The 21,306-nt window shown below is 41.3% G+C and overlaps 1 protein-coding gene across 1 annotated transcript in view; it reads left to right on the top strand.

The window, feature by feature from the left end:
* Positions 1-7,040: 7,040 nt before the first annotated feature.
* The window catches only part of LOC133987781 (peptidase inhibitor 16-like), an 18,744-nt gene continuing 4,478 nt past the window's right edge, over positions 7,041-21,306 (top strand). Inside the window, exons 1-2 of the mRNA XM_062427221.1 lie at positions 7,041-7,361; positions 20,836-20,986. Of these exons, the coding sequence (XP_062283205.1) occupies positions 7,041-7,361; positions 20,836-20,986 (472 nt within the window). The remainder of the gene's footprint in view (positions 7,362-20,835; positions 20,987-21,306) is intronic.

The following is a 21,306-nucleotide window of genomic DNA, read 5'->3' as shown; positions in this document are numbered from 1 at the left end:
AGTAGCTTTGTGTTAAACTCCAGTTGGTATAAAGTAAACAGTTTTTCCCCTGCTTGAGTTCTCTTCCAGAGGCTGTGCGACATTTTCCTGATTGAGTGGAGCTGCTGCCTGTAACACACCTGCCTTCCATCTACCTCATCAGCAGCAGGAGAAGGGTTAGGGTTACTCTGGTCTTCTAACTCTAACCCAAGATTCATCCCCAGGTTGTTTCTGTTGCTTCTTGTGGTAACTGTTGGCTCAAAGCTCCAGAGAAACTCCCAGTGACTGATTACTCCAGTGTGTTATTGTTGCATCATTTTCTTACCAGTGCTTTTTCTTTGTTCCTTCCAGCTCTGCTGCCATTGCCGCTCCACCTCAGCCTCAAACTACACCCTCAGCCTCAAACTACAAACTACACCCTCAGCCTCAAACTACACCATCAGCCTCAAACTACAAACTACACCCTCAGCCTCAAACTACACCCTCAGCCTCAAACTACACCCTCAACCTCAAACTACACCACCAGCCTCAAACTACAAACTACACCCTCAGCCTCAAACTACACCCTCAGCCTCAAACTACACCCTCAACCTCAAACTACAAACTACACCCTCAGCCTAAAACTACACCCTCAGCCTAAAACTACAAACTACACCATCAGCCTCAAACTACTGCCTGAACCAGCCTTCATCCATCAGACTGAACCTTTTTTGTAATAAATCCTTTTTTTCCCACCACCTTTCTGTATCTGTGTCTGCTTTCGGGTCCTATAGGAAACCACATCGTCACATAAAGAACACCACCTGCAATAAATATGGTTCTGCCTGATAGATCGGACGGCCTATTTAAGGGGAAAGATGGAGCTGTAAAGAGTAGAGATCAGAGAATGATTGGGTAGCTGATGGTCCTGAGTCAAGCCAATTCATTTTTCAATGCTTGTATTCATTATTTTTGGAGATACCTTTCTGTTTGCTGTTACACTGGACTGAATAAGTCACTGCTTAACTCATTAAAGAAGGAGTCTGCCTCCTACCACCTTCCTCACTACTCTGGTCTGGCTACATCTTCACAACCAGTCGTAGTGGAGCGTTAATAGTTATATTATCAGGAGTGTGTCTATGTTCCCGTCAGTCCTTCCACCAGTGAGGTAATGGTTGTGTGTCTGTCTGTGTTGACCCTAACCCCCGTCTTTTTTTTAAGAAGCAATGCATTATTAACCATACAGATGTTTGATTAAATACATACTAAAGGTAGTATTTCATCTACCACTTGTGAAACCAAACCTACATGACTGAATGAGATCTGTGAGATTAAAGAAGATTAAAGTTATTTAAATGCATAAATCTTTGCCTGCTGATGGATTTGACTTTTCATTCATTAAGTAGAGAGCTGCTTTCTGTCCCTCAGGAGCTCAGCCTGTCTCAGTCTGGAGACTCCTCACATCAGAACAAACATGAGTAAACTTGTTTTTGGCTCTTCTCCACTGTCCAGCTGGAGCAGACAAAAGAACCACTGACACTGGACACTGCGACTCCACCCTGAACGTTTCAAATATCTGGAAGAAGGATCTGACAGGATGTGATTCATGTGAGTCTTGTAATTTGTTCTTTGACCTTTGTGTCATCCTCCCGGGTCAAATTGACCCCGTCTGTTTCTTCTTTCCTCCCTTCCTTCTTTCCTTCCTCCATCCCTCCCTCCTTCTTTCCTTCCATCCTTCCTTCCTCCCTTCCTTTTTTCTTCTGTCCGTCTTTCCTTCCTTCCTCCCTTCCTCTATTCCTCCCTCCATCCTACTTTCCTTCCTTCCTTCTTTCCTCTGTCCTTCCTTCCTTCCTTTCCTTCCTCCCTTCCTCTCCTTCCTCCTTTCATTCTTTCCTTTCCTCCCTTCCTCCCTCCCTTCTATCCTCCCTCCCTCCTCCCTTCCTTCCGTCTGTCCTTCCTCCCTCCTTCTCTCTTTCTTTCCTTCCCTCCTTCCTTCCTTCCTTCCTTCCTTCCTTCCTTCCTTCCTCCCTTCCTTCCTTCATTCCTTCCTCCCTCTTTTCCTTCCTTCCTTCCTCCCTTCCTTCTTTCCTTCCTTCCTCCCTCCTTCTTTCATTACTTCCTTCCTCCGTCCCTTCCTCCCTTCTTTCCTTTGTCCTTCTTTCCTTCCTTCCTTCCTCCCTACCTCTTTTCCTTTCTCCCTCCCTCCCTCCTTCCTTCCTTCTTTCCTTCCTTCCTTCTTCCTCCCTTCCTTCCTTGACTCGAGGACAACAGGAGGGTTAAGGGTTATCAGTTTTCTTTTTGTCACTGTCATTCATTTGTTTTCACAGATTTAACTGTAAAGGAGAGTCTTGTTCTCAGTTTGGACAAATTCACGATGAAATAGATTGTAAAGTGGAAACTGGAAAAGTTTTCAGGACAGTAAAAACATACTGATCTCTTTACCTGCGAGGAATGAACACTGATCAGTCAGGATGTTAATGATTAAAGAAGTTCAGTCAGGAAAACTCTCGTTATGGATCAATCCATTTATTGCAACACATGGAAATAAAATGTTTAGCTCCACTGTAAGATGATCCCTGGATTGAGTTAGATCAGTGTAGGTGTTGTTATATTTAAATGGAGCACCTTGTAGTAAGAATGGCTGTGATGGTGATACTGATCCAATCAGAGAGCTGATCACAGCTGGGAAGTATGGCCTTTGTGTCCTGAAACGTCTCCCGTCAATCCATACCTGCAATCGATGCTTTTTTGCACCCAGAGCTATAAAATATGACTATCTGTATGGACTTGCTCTCAGCCAATCAACACAAGCGTTCTTCATTTTAATGCGACATGTGATTGGCCCACTGCCTCAGCACTACACGCCTGTTACACCAGGTAAAAGCAAGGACCCTGAATGTGTTAATGGGTATCAGTGAAGTACTCAGCTGGTATCAGGATCACTTTAAGGCTTCTCTGATTGGTGCTGATATCATCATTTATTAAACAGCTCTATCATGCAGTAATATTTAGGAAGATTTGACATTAGTCCTCAACTCGTTCCTGTCGATGCGAAAAGAGCTGTAAGACTGATTAACATGGTTGAACATACAAACACCAATATGGTAATCGTGCACTCTCAAAATTTGAAGTTGATGGATTTGGTTAACTTTAAAACATTACAGTTAATGTATAGAGCTCAACACTTCCAGACTTTAAATTGTTAATTTAAATTTAAAGCAGCAGAGACAGCCGAGCGCTGTACGGAGACGTTCCTCCACAGATGCAATCAGAGCCTGTGACTCACTACAGCAGTGTTTTCATTCCTTCAGCCAAGTACATCACATCATAACACACACCCAGCTGTACCCACACGCTCACATTTCACTGTACAGAGCGGGTCAATGTGTGACACTCAATCCAGCGGGGTCGCCGTTTGCTCCGTAACTTCGACCTCATGTTGACAGTCTGCAGGGAGACCGGCACATGTGTGTCCTGACCCCCCCCCCCCCCCCCCCCCCACCCACACACACACACACACACACATATATAGGCCCACACATACAGTATATGAGTGTGTAGACAGTGATTAGTTTTGAAGTTTTGCTCATGTGATCCCCTCTTAGGGTCAGTGATGGTTCTTTGTGTCCATGAGGTTTATTTAAATTTAAAGGGTTAAAATGATAAAATAAACGTATGAATAACTTGCACACATTCTTTTTTTGTGGACCCAGCATCAAATTTCTGCTTTTAATCCATTTAGAGAGAATATATTAGAGGATTATGGCAAAAATGTCTAAGTGGTGTAACCATAAAAACTTTGTACCAAATAATTCAACTTGCTTAAAAACAGTAAATTGTCAATAAAACACCATATCAACTAGTTTGGCATGATCTTACATTATAACTTTATATTAAATAAAGGTAATGGAATACAATTGTTATCAATATTACATTTACTCTGGTGAAGCATGGACAGAGAGAGAGAGAAGGAGGGAGAGAAAGGGTTAGGGGGAAGAGATAGGGAGTGAGAGAGAGAGAGAGAAGGAGGAGACTAACTATAATATATCAGACATTGACCTCAGGTTGTTTTACAGTCTGGACAGAAACATCTTTCATTAGAAAAACTCCCCAAAATACTGTAATGGTTAAAAAAGAAAAAAAGAGTAAGAAAGCTGTAAAGTGTGAGATAGAATCAGATGGAGGATGTTTCTGCTGCAAACACAGAGAGGCTTCACTCATTCTGTCAGAAAACAGACTCAATAAACACACAGCATAAAGAAGCTGGGTTACAATATATGTACAGTAATAACTGATCATGTTGTATAAACACGATCACAACAAAGCTACTTGCTGTATTTAAGGCAAAATGTTTCAATGATATCTTGTTAAAACCCAAACAATGAGTTATGGCTCTGAATCCTACATTACAGCTGAGAACAGGAAGTCGTCCCTTCAACCCTGAAGTTGGCAGATTTAAATATTCAGGAAGATGATGATGAGCGGTTATGTGAATTGTGTGAACTTGGACTGAATTGTCCTCTCTATGATGAGATACGAACACTGATATTTAATAAAATGTCTGCTCAGAGATGTTTTGGTGCTGTGATGATGACAGAACGGCTGTTTCATTTCAATGTTTATAAGTCGGCTACTTCTGTCTGTAAAGCGTCAGGATAATCTGCTATCTGGTTTGTGCCTCTTTGTTTTTCTTTTTGTGGTGTCTTATAATAAATTAAATCTAATTTAATCACTGAGAATTAAAACTGCATCAGAATGATTAATAAAGCTGTGAGAGGATAATAATGCTGTTAATTATCAGGCACCAACATGAAAAACTGGAGCTTCAAACTTTGTTAAAAAAGCTGCATTCTATCAAAAGGCCACCAGGGGGCGACCGTTTTGGTGTCAAAAGGACTTCCGTCTCTATACAAGTCAATGGAGAATTCACCAACTTCTCACTTGATTTCTAACCTCAGTAAACGTTTTCAAAATGTGTTTATGGTCTCAATCGCTAGTTTAAAGCCTTCTTCAATGCAGTATGATGTTCATTTGGGACATTTTGGCCTTCCTGATTTTATATGTGACGATAAAGCAGGGTATGCATTAGGGCGTGGCTACGTGGTGATTGACAGGTTGATTGGTTCACAGGTTCAGGAGGGCACCTCATGCTCCTCCTGATGCCCATATAAGTAGAATCCATGTTTTTATTTTTCCCAGCATTCACCTGAAATGTTCAAGATGGCGCTGCTCAGATTCGATACTATTGGCCTCCGAGCAGCAGTCCACAAATCAATGGGTGACGTCACGGATGTTACGTCCATTTCTTATATACAGTCTATGGTTTCTACCCAAAAGATGAATTAGAAGAGTGAATCAAAGGTTCCTGCCAGAATCGAACTGTGTGGTAACTACTACCAAGGCTCTCCATTGGTTCAGACATGTTATCACCTTATTGGCGTATTACATTAAAACATGGGCAAAATGATTATGTTATTGGTTATTATTGTGTTATTGGTTGCTACAGTAATGCATAGTATAACTTTACTCTAATAGACTATCTAGGGTTACCCTGGTAAGAGAATCGGTTATAAAGCTGGACGTCGACGGGAAGATCAGAAGCTTTGACTGAATGCTGAGTGACGAAAGTAATTCCACTTTGCTAAGTTAAGGAGTGGACCGGTTCTGGACCACAGGCTGCATATTTGACACCAATGTTCTAAATAAATCTTCATTTTACAGCTTATACTGTCCCATCAGAGCCTTGTTATATATTAAAGGATCAATCCAGCAATTCTCTGGCAAGAGTTTGTGACTTTGTTTTTGTCGTTTTTAACAACAGAGGATTAAGATCAGTTTTGATACACATTTATGTCTCAGTAATAATAAGTGTTGGTAAGATGATGAATTAATAAATCAGTTAAACTAGTTTTAAAAGCAGCATCAGGTTTGTTAAAATGTACATTTAGTATTTTTGTTGGTTTTATATCATTTGAAATGACATTTGCACCATTTTTTACCAAAAGACTGAATGCGCCTGAAAATGTCAAATGGTGTGACCACAAAAGAATGATACATATTACATATTTTATCACCTACAGTGTATTTAAGTGGACTTATACTAATAATGACTTCATTTAAAACATGTAAATGTGTCCTGATCTCCATGGTAACCCAGAGTAAATGTAATATTTAGAACAATTGTATTCCATTACCTTTATTTAATATAAAGTTATAATGTAAGATCATGCCAAACTAGTTGATATGGTGTTTTATTGACTATTTACTGTTTTTAAGCAAGTTGAATTATTTGGTACAAAGTTTTTATGGTTACACCACTTAGACATTTTTACCATAATCCTCTAATATATTCTCTCTAAATGCATTAAAAGCAGAAATTTGATGCTGGGTCCACAAAAAAAGAATGTGTGAAAGTTATTCATACGTTTATTTTATCATTTTAACACTTTAAATTTAAAATAAACCACATGGACACAGAAACACCTCATTGACCCAGACATATAGAAAGTTTTCAGCCAAATCCTTTTAAGCACCTTGTTTACTATCCTGACATGAAGGAAAAGAACAGAAACCAGAAGAGGGAAGAACAAAGAGAAGAGAGAGAAAGAAAGAAAGAGATGGAGACACAGAGGATATGGAGAGTAAGAGGACTGTACCAGTCGGTGCAGTGTGTGAAATGGGAACTCTGTGTGTGTGTGTGTGTGTGTGTGTGTGTGTGCGTGTGTGTGTGTGTGTGTGTGTGTGTGTGTGTGTGTGTGTGTGTGTGTGTGTGTGCAGGGGAGGATCCTCTAACTCTTAAAGCCGGGTCAGAAAGAGGGATCGGCAGAGCTGAGAGAGCGAGGCACTGAAGAGGGAACACACACACACTTCAACTGAGTCTTAACACACACACAAACACACACGCACATACACACAAACACACATTTACACGCGCACACACACACAAACACACACACAGACAAAGACAAGTAGCCTATTGTAAACACACACAAAGACACACATACTGTTGTTGATCACAATCTCTCTGCTGGACTCTGGACTGACCACTCCAGGATACATCCCTCAGGACTCTGTTTCCCATCATGCACCAGTGGAGCCTCTCTGAGCTCCAGGGGGTCTCCTCCACCAAGCAGGAGGTCTCCTCCACCCAGCAGGAGGTCTCGACCCCACGGACTGCCCAGGACGGAGCCTCTGTCCGGGCCACCAGCTCCAGGAGGGGGTCAGGCCGCCGCTGCCTCTGCCCGCCGACGGCAGCCCCTCTCTGGGCATGGCTGCTGCTGGGGGCCCTGCTGGTCCCTGGAGCCTGGAGCTTTCTGAGCGAGGAGCAGGAGGAGCTGCTGGTGGAGCTTCATAACCACTACAGAGGACAGGTTTCCCCCAGCGCCTCGGCCATGCTGCCTCTGGTAAGACACCTGGAGCCCGACACACACCTCAGGACAGATTAGTTATATCAAGCATCTTTTCATTCGGCTCATTTTTTGGGTATTTAGTGAAAGTTAGAACAGAATGAGCTTCGGTTTGACTGAATAATCAACAGTAAGAAGTGTGATACTAATACAGCTGATACTCAATACTGTCCAATAAATGTCAGAAATACATGCAGGAAAATCTGAAAAGACTTTAGATGTTCTGTCCTGTTTCAGTCTAAATGCTGCTTAAGAAGAGAACTTGAATAAAATCAATAAATATAAATGTAAGGCTTGAAATGATAAAAAGTACATAAACTATCCACCGTCTGTGATCAAAGTCTAAAATGTTGGTGTTGAATCAGATTCAGCTCACTTTAATAAAGTTTATATTAAATATGAAACAGCTTTGTGCACATCATGTTGTCTTCATAAAGAAAACATTCATTAGTTTCTCTTATGATCAATATATATTGATGAGGGATCTGCATCTGAAGTACAGCTCTGCTAAAAGTCTGAATTGTAATTTTTCATTGTAATGACTTTTTCTTTTCTTTTTTTGTCTGAAAAGTTGAGCTTTAAAGTTCATTTTCAGCAGTTTAATGAAAGCAACCACTTTTTTAAAACTTTAATTTAAATCTGAACCTTTTCAATATGAATTACAGCAGCAGACACTCATAGTATTTATTTTGGTTGAGTAATGTGTCATTATTATGAAAGACGGACAAACGCAGTTTTAAAGATGAGTAAATACTGCTAACGTCACTGAAAGTGGTGTCATGAGATGACTCAACGTCAAAGTGCCGACGCTGCGGTTTCAAAAGACGAAACACGGACAGCAAACTAAATGTGAATCATGACTAATGAATGAATTATGACTATGATCAGATTAAAGTTTCAGAGAAAGCAGATTAAAAGTTTTCAATGAGCCTGTTGACAGCGAGGTTCCTCCGTCACAAACTCGTCATTATGCAGCACAGAGAAGCTGCTGCTGACTTCTACTGATTTAATTTGGTCGTATTTGGAGCAGCTCCAACCAACCACTGGGCGTCATTGTAGGAAGACGATCTGATGACTCCAAACCTCAACAAGTCACACTGAAACTATGTGGGGAAGAAGAAATATGATGAACATCTGAAATGAGTAGAAACATTTATTTAAAGGGTCATATAAAGACGTCAGTTTCCTCGTCTCTGTTGTTTCTGTCAGTGAGATAAAAGATGTTAGAAGCTTTAAAATGTTCAGGAAACAACAACCTGGTATGAATCTGAGACTTTCTGTCAGTTTACTCTGATTTTATACTTTAAACAGCAGTATAATGAGTGATGTAGTATGCAGTATTACAGTAAAAGTACTGCAGTATTATGAGCGATGTAGTATGCAGTATTACAGTAAAAGTACTGCAGTATTATGAGTGATGTAGTATGCAGTATTACAGTAAAAGTACTGCAGTATTATGAGTGATGTAGTATGCAGTATTATGAGTGATGTAGTATGCAGTACTACAGTAAAAGTACTGCAGTATTATGAGTGATGTAGTATGCAGTATTACAGTTAAAGTACTGCAGTATTATAGTGATGTAGTATGCAGTATTACAGTAAAAGTACTGCAGTATTATGAGTGATGTAGTATGCAGTATTACAGTAAAAGTACTGCAGTATTATGAGTGATGTAGTATGCAGTATTACAGTAAAAGTACTGCAGTATTATGAGCGATGTAGTATGCAGTATTACAGTAAAAGTACTGCAGTATTATGAGTGATGTAGTATGCAGTATTACAGTAAAAGTACTGCAGTATTATGAGTGATGTAGTATGCAGTATTACAGTAAAAGTACTGCAGTATTATGAGCGATGTAGTATGCAGTATTACAGTAAAAGTACTGCAGTATTATGAGTGATGTAGTATGCAGTATTACAGTAAAAGTACTGCAGTATTATGAGTGATGTAGTATGCAGTATTACAGTAAAAGTACTGCAGTATTATGAGCGATGTAGTATGCAGTATTACAGTAAAAGTAGTGATTAGGTCCCTCTGACTGATATATTATTATATATGACATCTTTAAAAATGCAATATTTTCATCTGAAATGTGGGAGAGTAGAAGTATTAAGTATAAAAATAATCAAGTAACATAAAAGTACCCGTGAATTTAACTTAAAAGCTTCATATTCTGGTCAAACATGGTCAAAGCTCAGAAACTCAGAAATGCTACCTGCAAGTCAAAACTCAACCTGTGAAGTTACATGTACCTCGTCCTCGTGATGACATCACAAACCATCATCTGTTTCACAGTCTTTGTTGCTATGGTGGTTGCTAAGGTGGTTCCTAAAGTGGTTCCTAAGGTGGTTGCTAAGGTGGTTTCTAAGGTGGTTCCTAAGGTGGTTGCTATGGTGGTTGCTAAGTTGGTTGCTAAGTTGGTTACTAAGGTGGTTGCTAAGGCGGTTACTAAGGTGGTTGCTAAGGTGGTTGCTAAGGTGGTTTCTAAGGTGGTTCCTAAGGTGGTTGCTCAGGTGGTTGCTAAGGTGGTTCCTAAGGTGGTTCCTAAGGTGGTTGCTAAGGTGGTTTCTAAGGTGGTTCCTAAGGTGGTTGCTCAGGTGGTTGCTAAGGTGGTTCCTAAGGTGGTTCCTAAGGTGGTTGCTAAGGTGGTTTCTAAGGTGGTTCCTAAGGTGGTTGCTCAGGTGGTTGCTAAGGTGGTTCCTAAGGTGGTTGCTAAGGTGGTTGCTAAGTGTGTGAATAATATGAGTAATTAAAATACACATCTTGAGTCAATCTCAGTCACACACATACTGTAGTTGTAATAATGGCTGATTGAAATGTGTGGTATCGCCGAACTCTACACATAATGTCCCGATACACAGTATGTACTGTATTATACACTCATAAACATAATATACTGTTTTGTATTTTTCCATTTTGTGCTGAGAGTTTGTAAATATTGTTCAAATTCTGAATGAAGAGAAAACAAAGTGCTTCTATAAAGACGTAATATTTGCTTTCATTTAATGGTTTCCAGCTGTGGGTCGATGGTGTCCATCAGCAGAGAGCGTTAATCTGAGTTCTAGTTATAGATCTGAGTTAAATCAGGCACCATGTGGAGAGAAGGAATAAACTGACTGAAGCTGTGTAAGAAGAAGAAAGACCATCCTCAGTCTGTTATTGAGCTGATTGTACTGGAATATATCCACCCTTCTCTTTGTTTCTGCTTCTTTCCTTCAGAGCGTTCCCAGAACACAAACACACATCTAAACTCTGTCTTGTTCTAATTATCTTTGCTTGTGTCTGTTTTTGTGTTTTAATGCAGAGAACTGATGATGAAACCACTTTAGAGAAATACTCGTCTCTCCAGTTCTGTAGTCAGCTGTTGGATACGTAGCTCGTATATTTACCGCTCTGAAGTTTAAGTTCTTTCAATCTTGGAAAATATACCCTTTTTACCAGAAATCACATTGAACAACATTTGGTCCAAACTTGAAGATCATACATTTTGTAACTGATCTATAATTCAGTGAAGTGGTGAAACTCATTACAGCCCAGACAGTCAAACAATAATCATCTTACAGTCATTTGTATATTATTTACTAGGGCTTGGTATCGGTACTCAATACCTTTAAAGCAGAGGTAAGCAAATAGCGACCTGTCGGCCAAATTCAGTCCCGTCTGTGGTGGAGAATCAGAGTTCAGCAACCGAGATGCCACCTAAATGCTCTAAAGTGTGTCTACATTACACGTCTGTTACACCAGATAAAAGCAAGTGCACTAAATGTGTGATGGCTATCTAATGAAGTGCTCAGTTATATCAGTGTCACTTTAAGAGTACTTGGATTGGTTCTGGTATCGTCATTTTTTAAACCCAACCCTACTATTTATATACTACCTCGTCTCTACATCATAGTCGTCATTGGTCTAAGAGGGATTTCGTTAACCAATCCTGCGTTAGATTACACTTCCTCTCACACAGACGAGGGAAAAGATGCAGCATGAAATCCTGTGTTACTGTTTATAGTTCGATCTCGACTCCGTTGTCATTTGGTTGAGTTTTCCTGCTTCTCTCCAGAGATCAGCTTGTAGCTCTCAGCTGGATTTCCAGGTGAACTGAAGGTCTGCTGGGTTTGTGTTTGGGAGGTCGGGGCAGGTCGGGGCAGGTCGGGGCCGGCTGGTTGTTTTGGTTTGGTCGGTGGAGCGGAGAGAAGCTGCAGTTTGTTTAACTCTCTATGGAGATGTGAGGACGATGATCTGACCTTCTGACTTCAGGAGAGTTTTTTACCATTTGAGGATTTAAAACCGCACTCGACTGCAGTTGTTCCAGTTTGAACCTGTCAAGCAGAGACAGCGGCACAAGGATGAAGAGTTCTCAGTAGTTTAATCAGTCCAGAAGTCAAAAACCAGGAAATCCAAAACACAGGGCAGAAGTACAAAATCACTCAAAACTCGGGGTCCAAAAGGCAAAACTGGACATAACACTAGACTGAAAAGAAACTTACACGAAACTGAAAAGACGATCTGGCCCAAAAGGGAAATATATACCCTGGATAACATTAGGGGAAGGGAGGCAAACAGGAGGGGAGGAAGCTAGACAAGACAAGGGAAAACACACCAAAATAAAACAGGAAGTAGACAAGACAAAAACTAAACCTATAAAATACATAACAACACTACCGGGCCCTGACAGAACCACGTCAATCATTTTATGAAACAAGGACCAAAATATCTTAATGTTAAAAATCAAAACCGCTTCAAAATGTAATGTTTTCCAGTTCCAGGACACTTCACAGTTATAGAGAGCTTCTCTGAGGCTCTGAGTTGCTGCTGATCTCACCAACAAGCTGCTCTAACAGTGTGAAGGTGAGCAGCCTGAGGACAGGAGACGATAATAAGATAGGATTCCTCTTTATCTCAAGCACCAGCCTGTTTTTCATATTTCATCAGAAAGAGATAAAATTTCTTTCCACACCTTAAACAACAAGAGCCTCTGTTGTATTATTCCCACGATGAACTTCATTCATTCATTTTCCTGCCAACAAACTAAAATCTCAGAAGCCTTTTATTGAACTGTAAACTTTAAAGTTTAACCCTCCTGTTGTCCTCGAGTCAAGGAAGGAAGGGAGGAAGGAAGGATGGAAGGGATGGAGGAAGAAGGAAAGGGGGAAGGAAGGAAGGAAGAAGGAAGGAAGGGGGGAGGAAGGAAGGATGGAAGGAAGGAAGAAGGAAGGAAAGGAGGGAGGAAGGAAGGAAGTAAGGAAGGAAAGGAAGAAAGGGAGGGAGGAAGGAAGGATGCAAGGGTGCAGAAGGAAGGAAAGGAGGGAGGAAAGATGAGAGGAAAGAAGGAAGGAGAGATGGAAGGAGAAAGGAAAAGAGGAAGGGAGGAAGGAAGGAAAGAAGGACAGAGGAAAGAAGGAAGGTAATGGGGAGGAAAGAAAGACAGACAGAGGAAGGGAGGAAAGAAGGAAGTGAGGAGGGAAGGAAGGAAGGAAGAAATGAAGGAAGGAAGGAAGGAAGGAAGGAGGGACGTAAAAAAGGAGCGAGAGAGGGAGGAAGGAAGGACAGAAGGAAGGAAGGAAGGGAGGAAGGAAGGAGGGACGTAAAAAAGGAGCGAGAGAGGGAGGAAGGGAGGACAGAAGGAAGGAAGGAAGGGAGGAAAGAAGGAACGGTCAAAACAGACGGGGTCAATTTGACCCGGGAGGACGACACGAAGGTTAATAAAACAGGAACTCATCATTGTTTGTTGCGTGTCTCAGAGACCTCACAGCGTTCACAGTTCAGACATTCCTATAACAGCATGACGCTCACACAGACATGCTCGGACATGTTTTAAATAGTTTTTAACAACAACAAAGGAATAAGATACACACATTTATACTTGTTAGTAGATCAGTTCATTGTTGGTTTGGATGTAAACAGATCAGTGACTAATAAGAGTCGGCAAGAAATATATTAAATGTAATATTTAGAACAATTGTATTCCATTACCTTTATTTAATATTTAAGTTATAATGTAAGATCATGCCAAACTAGTTGATTTGGTGTTTTATTGACAATTTACTGTTTTTAACCCTCCTGTTGTCCACCCGGGTCAAATTGACCCCGTTTCCCTGAGGACAACAGGAGGGTTAAGCAAGTTGAATTATTTGGTACAAAATTTTTATGGTTACACCACTTAGACATTTTTGCCATAATCCTCTAATATATTCTCTCTAAATGGATTAAAAGCAGAAATTTGATGTTTTGGTCCACCGCTGTCTCCAGATGTGTTTCAGTTGATGTTTCTTTTAGACTTTGGTTCATTTCCTCCTGCAGCACCAGGAGGTCTACATGTTTGCTTCAGAGTTAAATACCAACTGTGATGATAAGAAGAGTGTTGGGAAAGAGCTGAGAGACCAAGAGAGGGAGAGAAGGAGGGTTCAGACAGAGAGAGAGAGGAGGGGAATGAAGGAGGCCCTCAGAAATGTGTGTGGAAGGAAAAAAGGAAGGAAAGGAAGGAAGGAAGGAAGGAAGGAAGGAAGGAAGGAAGGAAGGAAGGAAGGAAGGAAGGAAGGAAGGAAGGAGGGAGGGAGGACGACAGGAGGGTTAAACCTGCATGTAGAAACATTGAGTGTTAGACTCGCTGCTCTCACTGAGCGTATTAATAGAGATTTGGAGGATTAGCACCACAGAGATCGTAGGAACCGTAGGAGGGGAATATTAATGGATCTCTGCCAACATTGCTTATTAACACCAAGCAGACGTAAAGCTGATAGGAATGTTATTAGTTATTAGTTTAGAGGCTTTTGGTCATAAATTAATATTCTGAAGAACAGTCAGAGGATCAGATTTAATTACATTTTTAATTCTATTAAATTAATCCTGAAGGCGACTGAATGTCTGAACCCAGTTATATGGAAATCACAGTTGTGTTGGTATTTAACTCTGATGTGGCATGTGGACCTGCTGGTGCTGCAGGAGGCATGTGGACCTGCTGGTGCTGCAGGAGGCATGTGGACCTGCTGGTGCTGCAGGAGGCATGTGGACCTGCTGGTGCTGCAGGAGGCTTGTGGACCTCCTGGTGCTGCAGGAGGCATGTGGACCTGCTGGTGCTGCAGGAGGCATGTGGACCTGCTGGTGCTGCAGGAGGCATGTGGACCTCCTGGTGCTGCAGGAGGCATGTGGACCTCCTGGTGCTGCAGGAGGAAATGAAGTCCTGAACTCAAGTCTACAGAAACACTCAGAAGGACCCGAAGCTAAAAGTCTAGAGCGACGTTCCGGCTGATAGTTGAAGTTATTGCTGTGAAAGATGATGAAGCAGAGTTCACACAGAGAGGAAACATAGAAGAAGATTTAATCATTTTCAATCAATTAATAAATAAAGGAATTCCCTCTGTCCTTCCTTCCTTCCTTCCTTCCTTTCCTCCCTCCATCCTTCTCTATTTCTTTCCTTCCTCCATCCCCCTTTCTTCCTTCATTCTATCCTTCCTTCCTCCCTCCCTCTTTCTTTCTTGCTTTCTTTCTTTCTTTCTTTCTTTCTTTCTTTCTTTCTTTCTTTCTTGCTTTCTTTCTTTCTTTCTTTCTTTCTTTCTTTCTTTCTTTCTTTCTTTCTTTCCTTCCTTCCTTCCTCCTTCCCTTCCTTCTTCCTCCCTCCCTTCCTCCCTTCCTTCCTTCCTCCCTCCTTTCCTTCTTCCCTTCCTTCCTTGACTCTAGGACAACAGGAGGGTTAAAAGATTCTCTGCATTAAACACACCAGTAGATGCAGGCTGGGGTTCAAGGAACAGACGGGTGTTTCCCTGCAGCCGATAACATGAGAGTCAGAAGAGGAACACAGCGGGGAGTGTGTGTGTGTGTGTGTGTGTGTGTGTATGTGTGTGTGTGTGTGATAACATGAGAGTCAGAAGAGGAACACAGCAGGGAAACCAGACGGGAGGACGTCAGCGGTCAGGGTTGAGCAACAGAGGAAGAGAAGAGTGTTGGGAAAGAGCTGAGAGACCAAGAGAGGAGAGAGGGAGGCGAAGAGAGGGAGGCGAAGAGAGGGAGGGAGGCGAAGAGAGGGAGGGAGGGAGGCGAAGAGAGGGAGGCGAAGAGAGGGAGGCGAAGAGAGGGAGGGAGGCGAAGAGAGGGAGGCGAAGAAAGGGAGGGAGGGAGGCGAAGAGAGGGAGGCGAAGAGAGGGAGGCGAAGAAAGGGAGGGAGGGAGGCGAAGAGAGGGAGGCGAAGAGAGGGAGGCGAAGAGAGGGAGGGAGGTGAAGAGAGGGAGGGAGGTGAAGAGAGGGAGGGTTCAGACAGAGAGAGAGATGAGGTGAATGAAGGAGGCCCTTAGAAATGTGTGTTTGTGTGTGTGTGTTGGTGTGTGTGTGTGTGTGTGTGTGTGTGTGTGTGTGTGTGTGTGTGTGTGTGTGTGTGTGTGTGTGTGTGTGTGTGTGTGTGTGTGTGCCCCGGGGGAGATCTCAGCCTGTCTCTGCTGGTATGGAAGCCCCACCGGGACATTTCCATAAACTTGATTTTCTCCCTGTTTTTTCAAGTGCAGAGGTGGAGGAGTGAAGGAAAGGAAAGAGGTGAAGGAGTGAAGGAAAGGAAAGAGGTGAAGGAATGAAGGAAAGGAAAGAGGTGAAGGAGTGAAAGAAAGAGAGGAGAAAGACAAAAAGGAGGCCAGGAAACAAGAGGATGAGGGAAAAGAACAACTGGAGGATAATAAGAGATGGAGGACTGGACTGAGCCCAGCACACAAACCAGTCTAACTAGTCTGCTGCTGGTTCAGTGTGATTCAGGAAGTTCAGTCCAGCTGTGAGCTTCACTCTGAAACATCCTCATCTGCTGATTATTGCTGATTAGAAACCACTGAATCCCAGTTAACTCATCACTCTGATAGTTCAGCTTCTCTTTCACTGCAGCGAACAAATGAGTCTTTTAGTTTAATATGAAGCAGAACTGCAGGAAATATCCACATACCTGCACTCACTAACAAAGCCGTCTACTTCCTGCTCTGCTTTAATATGAAACCAAACTAACTGCCGGCCATAGAAATGAAGGGAGCTGCTGTTCTGTCTGTAATGATTCCTCCTGTTCATACTGACCATTAGAAGATCCCTTCATCATGTTTACTGTAATGATTCCTCCTGTTCATACTGACCATTAGAAGATCCCTTCATCATGTTTACAATGGAAGTGATGGAGGACTAAACCCACAGTCCTCCTTCTGTGGAAACATGGATTTAAAAGTTGATCTGAAGCTAATATGAAGCTTCAGTCAAATCTTCATCTTCTATGTTTCAACATTACAGTGTTTTAGTAGCAAAGTCTTTGTGTTACTATACTTCCACCACAGCTCAACAGGGAAACACTAAGAGGGAATTTACTGCTAAAAAGACAGTAAATGTGTCAGATATCACTTGATATGATTAACTCACACTGATGAAGCTCAATAGAAGCTGATCAGCTACTTTAAATGACTGTGTGGAAACACTGTGATACAGTCCTCCATCACTGAACACTGTTAATAGTTCAGGACTATAAACCTGAATACATTTTACAAGAAGAACGAAACATTAGATAAAACCTCTGCAACATGTAAAGATGTGAAACAGAACTAAAGTACAGCGAGCTATGTGCGCTAATAACAGAAAACACATACCTGCCGGAGGAGCTGACGTTTTGAGCGGACCAATCACAGCCCTTGCGGTCTGCGTTGCTGTGACGTGTAGTTAGGATTTTTTGTAGGTGCCCGCCAGGCTACGGTGTAGCGGTCCACGTCGACGCAGAGAGCTCTGCGTAGCTACGCCGCCGTTCAGACGCAGAACCATAAATCAGGCTTTAATGTCACTTTAAACAAGGAACTGTATCAGATTACATCATATCCCAACAAATCGTTCCATATTAAAATGTATCGTAGCCTGTAGATACGTATCAGATCGTCTTATATTGGAGAGATACCCCCCCCCCCGCCCCCCGCCCCCCCTTAATATTAAGTATATATATTTAATAGGCACATAGCTCTATTTGTGCATAAATAGATTTTTTAGGACACAAGTCCTAAAACTATATAAAGAGAACCCAATTAAACAAATGACACAAAAACATTAAATGTATTTATTTATTGAGTAAAATGATCAAATCTTCTTCTATGCTTCCTCTCTGTGTGAGGCTGAATATGTGAACTCAAGCTTCATCATCTTTCACAGCAATAACTTCAAATATCAGAACATCGCTCTAGACTTTTAGCTTCGGGTCCTTCTGAGTATTTCTGTAGACTTGAGTTCAGAACTTTGACTCCGAACTTTCTTTTGATCAAATCTTTGTTGGAATAGTTTGTGTGTTTTTTGTTGTTGTCTTTAAGCACCAGGTCATAGACCGATTCCTCCACATGTTCCTGTAGAACTCAAAGCTGGATCAGTGACTGCAGACTGGTCCAGAACCAGCCAAGCAGATTCAGACCATGATAGTACCAGCTCCATGTGATGAGAGGAGGTTCCAAACTAAACGCTTCTCTTTCCGTCCCCATCAGTCCACAGAACATTTCTCTAGTCTTCCTGCCTTCCTTCCTTCCTTCCTTCCTTCCTTCCTTCCTTCCATATTTCCTTCTTCCTTCCTTCCTTGACCCGGGAGGACGACAGGAGGGTTAAACAGCAGTCAGAAAATCAATCAGACCCAAACAGCAAGTTGTGATTGATAGTAAATGATTGTTTATGGCTTCTGGTCTTACTGGTAAATTAATGGAATCAATTAACAGATCATTTATTTCTATCCGTGCTTTGAATCAGAGACTCTGAACTGTGATGTGTTCATGAATTACTTCTTATTCTGGAGGGGGGGGGGGGGGGGGGGGGATTATATGAGATGAACAAATGAATGAACAGAATCAGTTTATAGTTTATTCTGCTGAGATGAACAAATAAAGATCAGCTGTTCACAGACCGGATGACCGACAGAGGTGGTGTGTGTGTGTGTGTGTGTGTGTGTGTGTGTGTGTGTGTGTGTGTGTGTGTGTGTGTGTGTGTGTGTGTGTGTGTGTGTGTGTTACTACATGACCTGAAACTCATAACACAGACCAGATGGTGAGGGAGCCTGGAGAGAGAGAGAGAGGAATGTGAAGGAGACCCCTGACTATTGTTTGTGTTGTGTGTGTCATCACTGGACAAATAAACACACACACACACACACACACACACACACACACACACACACACACACACACACACACACACACACACACACACACACACACACAGACACACACACACACACACACACACACACACACACACACACACACAGAGCATTATTAAACTCTCAGTCAGGGTCCTGTTGTACTTCCTCGTGGTATCTTAGCAACAGTGACTCAAACCACGAGATGGAAACTAGCGTCAATCCTCGTTAACTTCGCGTTTCGTAAGAAAAACACAAAAAAAACAAGAAGTCATGTTGTCTGAGTCAGCGTCTTTCAGCTCAGTCATTCCTGTAGATTTACAGTAAGTAGAACGTTTGTTTGGGACTATTTTCAGCGGCGGATACTGCAGTACTTTTACTGTAATACTGCATACTACATCACTATAATACTGCAGTACTTTTACTGTAATACTGCATACTACATCACTATAATACTGCAGTACTTTTACTGTAATACTGCATACTACATCGCTCATAATACTGCAGTACTTTTACTGTAATACTGCATACTACATCGCTCATAATACTGCAGTACTTTTACTGTAATACTGCATACTACATCACTCATAATACTGCAGTACTTTTACTGTAATACTGCATACTACATCACTCATAATACTGCAGTACTTTTACTGTAATACTGCATACTACATCACTCATAATACTGCAGTACTTTTACTGTAATACTGCATACTACATCACTATAATACTGCAGTACTTTTACTGTAATACTGCATACTACATCATTCATAATACTGCAGTACTTTTACTGTAATACTGCATACTACATCGCTCATAATACTGCAGTACTTTTACTGTAATACTGCATACTACATCGCTCATAATACTGCAGTACTTTTACTGTAATACTGCATACTACATCGCTCATAATACTGCAGTACTTTTACTGTAATACTGCATACTACATCGCTCATAATACTGCAGTACTTTTACTGTAATACTGCATACTACATCGCTCATAATACTGCAGTACTTTTACTGTAATACTGCATACTACATCACTCATAATACTGCAGTACTTTTACTGTAATACTGCATACTACATCACTCATAATACTGCAGTACTTTTACTGTAATACTGCATACTACATCACTCATAATACTGCAGTACTTTTACTGTAATACTGCATACTACATCACTATAATACTGCAGTACTTTTACTGTAATACTGCAGTACTTTTACTGTAATACTGCATACTACATCACTATAATACTGCAGTACTTTTACTGTAATACTGCATACTACATCACTATAATACTGCAGTACTTTTACTGTAATACTGCATACTACATCACTCATAATACTGCAGTACTTTTACTGTAATACTGCATACTACATCACTATAATACTGCAGTACTTTTCATGCCCAACCCTCCGATGAGGAATTTCTAACTACAAAGCTGTAAAGAATGTGTTTTCCCTGTCAGGGAGTAGAAAACCCCAAATCCCAATTTCCAACTAGTAATTGAATGCAGCGTTTCTTCCTGTGGGTTCAGCTGACAGTAAATCTTTAAGTCTTCTTCTTCATGTTTACTTTTATAAATCACTGTGTGGAAGGTTTCAGCCCACACAGTGATGTAAGATAACCCGTTTGTTGTGTTTCACAGGAAGAGACTGAACTCATGATTTTAAATTGATCCGTTTAGAAATGTTTATTTTCTTTTAAACCTGCTTTCAATTAGTCGATCACATTATTGTGTAGCTGTTTTTGATTTATCATTGTTTTTATGGCCTGTACAGCTCTCTAACCCTCTCTGGGAACAACATGTACACATAGTGGAGGGCTGTTTATTGTGATTATCATTATAATTATTATAATTATAATTACATATATTACAATATTCATGTCTGTTTACTATAACATTGGTGCTGTTAAGTCAGCTGCAAGTTTGATGTGACATTAAGACTGATGTTTGCACTCTGTCACATTGTTGTAAAATGATCTGATGTTTAATATCTTATGAAGGAAATGTGGGAAAAGGAAAGTGAAGAATAATTTAGATAAATACACCACATTGTTTCTGAGTCATTACTCATTATTAAATCATCCAACAAACCTTCATGTATGTTTTCAGATGAAACCCTGCAGGGTGATCAGACCTCACTGTGCTGCATCACAGTTTATTTCCTCTTTACTCACATAACCCAGACCTGACCGCTGACTCTGACCACAGCCTGTCAATCATCACGCAGCTGTTTCCTTCCCATCAAGCTGCTGCTTTAACAGCACGACGACTTCCTGTTCACAAACTGACCTGGTGAAGAGTCCACTGATTGTCCCAGAAACTGATCATGATAACTGTCGTTGTGTTTTTGTAGAAATGGGATCCGAGTCTGAAGGTGATAGCAGAAGGTTACGCTGCTAAATGTGTCTGGAACCACAACCCAGACCTGGAGGAAACCGGAGAGAATCTGTTCGCTGGCACCGGGTCTCTGGACCTAAGGGAGGCGCTGGAGAAATGGTTTCTGGGTGAGTTTGGTTCAGCAGATCATGATCAGATCAGGGTCTGTAGGAACATCGAGCAGCTCAATATGACAACATGATACATTACACAAGCTCCCAGCCAGAGGAAAGGGTTCAATTAAATGATGTGTAGAAACACTAAGGGCCTGATTCACTAAGATCCCAAATAAAAGGTACTAAATTATTTTGCACAGTTGAAAGACACAAACCTCAGTGCGCTGCGTTAGTAGATCAGCTTGCACATGTCAAGTTTGCACGTTTCTACACACACAGACCTTTACTAAATCAGCCCCTTTGTGTTATAAAAATGTCCACAAACAAACAAA

Source organism: Scomber scombrus, chromosome 10 (genome assembly GCF_963691925.1).
Source record: "Scomber scombrus chromosome 10, fScoSco1.1, whole genome shotgun sequence".
Classification (NCBI taxonomy): domain Eukaryota; kingdom Metazoa; phylum Chordata; class Actinopteri; order Scombriformes; family Scombridae; genus Scomber; species Scomber scombrus.
This window is presented reverse-complemented; position numbering and strand designations above follow the sequence as displayed.